At 28.6% G+C, this 6,880-nt stretch overlaps 1 protein-coding gene across 3 annotated transcripts; it reads left to right on the forward strand.

Moving 5' to 3' along the window:
- The first annotated feature begins 489 nt into the window (after window positions 1–489).
- On the forward strand, window positions 490–3,956 carry LOC113855032 (transcription factor bHLH137-like). Of its 3 annotated transcripts, XR_003502816.1 has the most exons (9): window positions 490–1,070; window positions 1,205–1,372; window positions 1,507–1,572; window positions 1,709–1,777; window positions 1,906–1,992; window positions 2,108–2,308; window positions 3,088–3,223; window positions 3,462–3,548; window positions 3,637–3,956. XR_003502816.1 is itself a non-coding variant. In XM_027486469.1 (8 exons), exons 1-7 carry the CDS (start codon window positions 690–692, stop codon window positions 3,178–3,180), a joined length of 1,065 nt encoding a protein of 354 aa, XP_027342270.1. In that variant the 5' UTR covers window positions 490–689; the 3' UTR covers window positions 3,181–3,223; window positions 3,458–3,956. The 3 variants fall into 3 exon arrangements, 2 of the variants coding, with proteins under 2 accessions (XP_027342270.1, XP_027342269.1); XM_027486469.1 differs by having other exon boundaries at window positions 3,458–3,956; XM_027486468.1 differs by having other exon boundaries at window positions 3,462–3,956.
- Window positions 3,957–6,880: the final 2,924 nt, after the last annotated feature.

A 6,880-nucleotide genomic window follows, 5' to 3' on the forward strand; every position in this document is an offset into this window, starting at 1 on the left:
ATTATTATCTTAAGAAATTTGTTTAAATATTAAAAGTAAAAATTATTGAAAAAAGTGAAAATTGAATATTATTAGTATACTCTTATAATAATAAAATAATTATTATTTTAATCATTTTTAAGTTAAAAACCATTTTAAATTATTAAAATTAATTAATATATAATGGTAATATTTCTACATCAGCTATTAACTGTAAATTATTATATAATTATAAACATTATAATAACTAATTTAAAAAATTATTTTAAGGTCATTTTTAATTAATTAATAATAATAGTTTTTTTATATTGATAGCTTGTCAAAATTAACATTTAATTAAAAATATTTAATAAAATATGCTTATCATTTCTTAACTGTTCCCTAATTTTATTTATGTCCACTGAGGTTCATTTATTATTGACAGTCACGTTAGAGAAGAAAAAATGCAGTTGATGAGATTAGACTGGTCAAATGTACTGTCCCTGCATGGGAATGAATTACTGCATAAAGATTTTCAGCATTTTATGTGCCAAAAAAGCTTTATATATAGGCCTGCCCTCTAAGTTTTGCACAGAACAACTTTTGCTGAGTCCACACTGATACATCTGTCGCTACCTTTGAGTATTTGAGTATCATCAGAACCACCACTACCTTGCTTAATTTTCTTCCATCACTTTCTTCACAATCTTCAAACCCATAGCTCTCATCAAATGGCAGCTTTTTCATACCAATACTACCATCCCTTTCTTGTTGACTCCACATGTTTCCCTACGAATACTACTATGTCTTCTTTGGAGGAACATGCCCTTATGAATACTCCGCTTCCTCTTCCTTCTCATCACCAATATATTCACTCTATTCATCAAGAAACTTCTTCTAGTGTCACCAATCAGGAAACTAGTTGTGTTGATCAAAGTTCCAAGGTTACTATCAGTGACACTGAACCTTCTGTGGTTAAAAACCCAAGTCCTGAGACCTCAATGGTAGTGGACAAGCTTGAAAAGGGTGAACAGGTCACTCAGAAGGTGAGCCCTACGGAGAAGAAAAAGAGAGCAAGAAATGGATCTTCCTTGGTTAGCCCCTTATCAAAGGTTAACTTTTGGTTACAGTTTTTAATACATATTTTTCAATATTTTGCCTTATACACTATATATGTTAAACACAATGATTGGTTTCATGTTATTAATTTGTAATTACTTTATGCTTATTTTATAAATTATTATAGGACTCAAGGGAAGGGGGAAACAAAAAACAAAAGAAGAGTAATGGAGGGGTAAAGCCAAAAGAAGAGAAGAAGGATCAGAAAAAAGGTGCTGAAGAGCCTCCAACGGGGTATATCCACGTCAGAGCAAGAAGGGGTCAAGCAACGGATAGCCACAGCCTTGCTGAAAGGGTACAATGCACTATTACACTTAACAACAACAACAACTACTATAAATTATCTCTCTCTTGGTCCCCTCGTGTTATTGCCCCAAAAGTTCATGTCTCATTCATTGTGAATGTTGCAAAAAATTAAATGGATTTCAGGTAAGAAGAGAGAAAATAAGTGAAAGGATGAAGATGTTGCAACGACTTGTGCCAGGCTGTGATAAGGTGAAGTTTCATCTCTTGTAACTTTTCTTGTTGAGTTTTATATATTCATATATCTTGATTGAGATATATAGTTACATGTTTCTATCAGTTCTTTTTGACAGCTACGTTTGATTTGGTTCATTATAAATATTATTAGGTAACCGGAAAGGCCCTTGTGTTGGACGAAATAATCAATTATGTTCAGTCCTTACAGAATCAAGTGGAGGTATAAGTGGCACTAAAAATACAAATTACTAAGATTTGTTTTTTTACTTATTAATCCACCTTTTTCATTACCTACAATGCCTAAACAAACTAACTATATAGCTTTATACCTCGCTATATATTCTGCAGTTCTTGTCAATGAAACTTGCCTCCGTGAATCCCATGTTCTTTGACTTGTCAATGGACCTAGACACCCTGTTGGTTAGACCTGATCAGGTGAGAAAAAAATAACCCAAAAGTCTTCTTGTGCTACCTGTATGTATATGTGTATATATACGTAGCTGTTTCAAGTAATTTTGATGTGACACTTTGTCTCTCACAATATTTTCAGAAATTAAATAATATAGCATCAGCATCACCAATAGTTCCATGTGCACCACAATGCCGACCCAACCAGACCACAGCTTTTGCTGACACAGCCACCTTGACTACCACCAACAACAACACCTTCGCCACCGCTAATAATGACTATCTTTTGGATTATTCATCTTCACTTTTTCTTCAAGGGCAGAGGTCGAATGTCTTCTTTGAGGTATGTTAGATATGAACCCACTTGTTTGGTTCAAATATTAGTTGAATTGATATTTAAAAAATTTGATTTGAGTTTAAGATCAATATTTTAAAAGCGAATTCGATTTTATTTTTTTTTTGGATGAAGCAATTTTTTAATAATAATTTTGTTAACTTCAGTCTTAAAATATCTAATTTTTTTATTAAAAGTAGTATTTATTAGACTTTTATGTTTTATTATTATAACTATTTTCTAATAAAATAATAACATTTTTAATTGCTTAAAATTACGTTAAGGGTTGAAGTTGATATTTTTTAAAGTGTAGATGAAGACATGGTTTTTAAAATTTGATTGATCAAAGAATCAATTCTTATTTGACAAAATATCTAAAGTATTACTGTTTATAAAATCAATTGGTTTATATATTTTAGGCATGCATGATTTGGGAATGTAAAAAAGAAATATCCAAAGATACGGTGAAACTTTTATTTTCTTGGCTGCCAACACTGTTGGGGATAACTACACAGTTATTTTATCTTCTAAAATAATTAGATTCATGAAACGGTATTGGAAATCATTTGATCTAGACTTGGATTCTTCTTGTTCCATTCTTTTACGCAAATGTTAAAATTCCACAGATGATAAAGTTTGTCCAACAAATAACCCTTTAGATAGATACAAGGTGTGTATGCATGTGTTTATATATAGACATGGTCAAGAATAAATAATTAAAAAATAGAGAGAGAGAGAAAGAAGGGCTTTTACTATTTTTCTTATTCTGACTAAAACGTAATTTTCAGTATACCGGTGGTCAGTTTTGGGACGTAGAAGACCAGCGACCAAAGTTTCTTAATCCATATGGATTTGACAATAATTCGTGTTCCTTCAACTGATATCAAATTTTACAGCGCTCCCCTACAATGCTTCAAACATGTTGTAAGCTCTCAAAGCATGCCTTGTAATAAAACTATACTGATTAAGATTTTGATTTTCGTAACACTTTCTTTTTCTAATAATATCTATTTTCCCTTTTTTTGGTTTCCCTATTTGTTTCATCCTTCTCGTGATATGATAGAGAGGGTGTGAGACAAGTATTTTAATTTCCTTTTTATGAATATAAGTTAGTTCTTAAGCCCAATCGTGACCCTTTTATTTTAAATATTTTGTAAGGAAGTAACTAGTAGGTTGGGAAATTCCAAACAAGTGACAGTAGCAATGAAAAAGAGATTCTTATGCATGAGCACGAAAAACCAAAGTTACGGTTGGTATCACTACTGTATGCGAATATATGATCATTTAGAAGAATGGGGAATTCGTGGTATAAGGATAATGGTTTGGTTCCTTCCTAGTCCACCAGATTAAAGAGACCTTTGAACATGATGAATAAAGTGCAACAAAATTAATGGATGAAGAACACGAAGGACAGAAAATGCCGACCAAATAAGACCATATCTTTTACTAGATCCTTTGTTCTGTTCCTGTACAATATACATAATGCGCAAATTCCAAGACACTCTGTGTCAATCCTACAGACACCAGACATTGAAATTTATGTCATGAAAATTATTAAAGAAAATTGATTCTTGTGGTGGCAGTTATTCTGTTGATACAGTTAATGTCACCGTTATTCAGCAATGAAATTTTGATGCTACTCATCAGGCCTTGACAAGACGAGACATGTATTTCTTGGTGCAGTTAACTTCAATGCATGTTTGGAGATTCTTCAGAATTTTCTCTTATGAAATTTTAATTAATCTTATTAATTCGTCCTCTAATATATTAGTTAAAAAATATTAATAATTTTTATTTAATATTTATTAATTTATATTTTAAATTAACGGTCTTTGGCCGTTTGATTTAACGACAATAGACAGATCCCAATGTACCTGCTACGGTACAGTCAGAAAGCCTGGCTAGTATGTTGATGTTATATAAGCAGACAAAAAATAATTAACTAATCAAACTCAAATCGTACAATTAGTAAGTTTGTGATCATGTTATTTTTTCCGCCAAGTTCAACTTTTTAGTGTGACTCGTACGTTTTCTCCCTTTGCTGAAGCAGACTCGTCAGCCCATCAGCGCTATATATATAATTATGATGGTATATCTGTGTTTTTTTTTGTTGGCTTAATTTGATGAAAAATATTGAATATATTGATTTTTTTATCAAGGAGAATGTAACTGAGTTTACTGTTTAAATGGTTACCTAATTTACTTTGTTAAAAAAATGACAGGTATTTTGTACTTTAACTATAATAATCTCTATATAAAAAAGAAGAAGCATAATCTGAGATAAATTGTGTATGATTGACTTGTCGGTCAAAGTTATATCATTCAGCTATTACTGGTCGTATAATACTATAAAGCAAAAAAAAATGTCAGGATATGATACTCCCATGAATAATTGACTCCTCTAATTTTTTTTTTCCCTTCTCGTGACGATAATTACATGACTTGTCTTTAGATTTAAAGTTAAAGGATAAAAATTATTTTTTAAATTAAAATTAAAATTAAAATTTCACTTTAGCAATTTACATATATTATATATTAAATTGAATTTTAATTAAAAATAACACTAAAAATACACATAATATTATATTTAAACTGTTCTTTTTAATAATAGGCAACACGTAATATTACTTTTTAGTTCAAAATAATGATTGATTTTATGGTAAGTTATTTACAAGAATTAATCGGAAAAAGGAATGGGAATTTATAAACTTTTTTAAATTAATGTTACTCTACTTTGGGACATGACAGGAGAAGGCAAGTCGCTCCATAGGTCTTTGTCAATGGATAGGTCAATGTTTTTTACGGGGCGAAAAAAAAGTTGTTGTTGTGATGTCCTTGTAACCAGCAAACACACCCTTAATTGGATTTTACTACTTAATTAAGCATTTCACGAGACTTAAAACTACTTTGTGAATCTCTCTAAATATTTTCACAATTACATAACTAAAAATTTGAAACTACAAATCAAGTTAAAATATTTTTTTTATCAGTTAAGCACGAACTCTAAACTAAATGTTAAATTTAAATGATTTTTAATAATTAATTCATATGCTTAATAATAAATATTTATCATAATTATTTAATATATTTAATACTTAGTTACTTGATAATGTTAGTGGCTTTTATGTTTTTCAACTCAAATTAAAGTATATTTCTCTCTCTCTCTCTCTCTCTCTCTCTCTCTCTCTCTCTCTCTCTCTATATATATATATATATATATATATATATATATATATATACACATGAGATCTGTAAAATAATTTTCATATGTATAATTAGTATTAAATGTTAGCTTTTGTTCTTAAATATAACATCGCGAGATTTGTTTTATTAAATCAATATTTACTTTTTTAATTAGGTTTTTACAAATTATTATTAAGTAATATATATTTAAAATTATTCAAAATTTAAAATTTCAAATACTTATATTTTTATATTTAAATTTATTTTTTATTGTCAAACAACACAGTATTTTGTTAATTAAATCAAAATTTTCTTAAATATTTGTCATCATACTTAAATTTGTAAATACTTATATAATACACTAACTACTTACTAGTAAATAATATGATTCAATACATTTCAAACTACGGATACTTAATGTGTATTTTTTTGTTAGCAACCATGAATAGTTGTTTTTTCCAATACCAAAAAGTATTCTTGTCCGTGTAGGTGCATTAAATATTGTTTGTTTTCTAAAATGATAAGCATGGGGTATATAAGGTTTTATTTAGAAATTTGAAAGAGAGAAAAAATATTTTAAAGAATAAAAAATAAGAAAACAAATAAGAAAGAAGAGAGTTACAAAAATCTTCATTTAAATATTAATGATTAAAGTAAAACCACAAATAAAGAAAGCGCAAATTTGCTTGAGAAAGAAATTTTAAAAGACAGGCTTGTTTTGTTTTTAATTTTTAAAAATTACATTTTAAAATAATTTTAAAAATTAGATTTTAAGAAGAAAATAAAAAAATCAAAACACCTTAAAGCTATTATTGTTTTATAGTATTAAAAATTGAAAATAAAAAAAATAATTTTAAATTTTTTTAAGAACTCATCTTGACAAATAAGAATTATTTTTTAATTTTTTTGAAATATTTTTAAAACCACAAAACAAATAAATCCTTATGATATTTATCTTTCTCTCTTTATTTTTAATAACTTACATTTTTTTTTAAAAAGTGTCTTCTCTTTTTATTTTTCCTTAAATTAAACTTTATTTTAAAAAAATTAATTCAACCATTGTTGGCCTTTCACTGTATCTTCTTTCCAAAAAAGGATTCTGGATTATTTTTACTGTTTTTCTCTTACCAGTTTTCCAACCAAAAGCACGGTGAAAATCAGAATCGATTGTACTTATTTGTTTCTCACCAACACATCCATCTGAAATTGAAGGATCCCACATGTTCTAAACGTTATACTATCATGTCGACTAGGGTCCTAGCCCGTGAGCTGACAAGTAATGCAGTTGAAGCATTGTCTTTGGTTGATAAAGCTTCCTACTTCTTAATGCTTTTCCCCCTCTAACTAAGCACCCCATTTTACGTGTGTATCATTTAATTTACATAATGCTCTTTTTCT

This window comes from Abrus precatorius, unplaced genomic scaffold (genome assembly GCF_003935025.1).
Source record: "Abrus precatorius isolate BTA unplaced genomic scaffold, Abrus_2018 Scaffold11, whole genome shotgun sequence".
NCBI lineage: Eukaryota > Viridiplantae > Streptophyta > Magnoliopsida > Fabales > Fabaceae > Abrus > Abrus precatorius.

Coding starts and splice junctions, on each gene's coding strand:
- LOC113855032 (XM_027486469.1), top strand. CDS start 690: ATGGCAGCTTTTTCATACCAATACTACCATCCCTTTCTTGTTGACTCC. Junction 1,071..1,204: donor TGGTTAGCCCCTTATCAAAG/GTTAACTTTTGG, acceptor AAATTATTATAG/GACTCAAGGGAAGGGGGAAA. Junction 1,373..1,506: donor GCCACAGCCTTGCTGAAAGG/GTACAATGCACT, acceptor AATGGATTTCAG/GTAAGAAGAGAGAAAATAAG.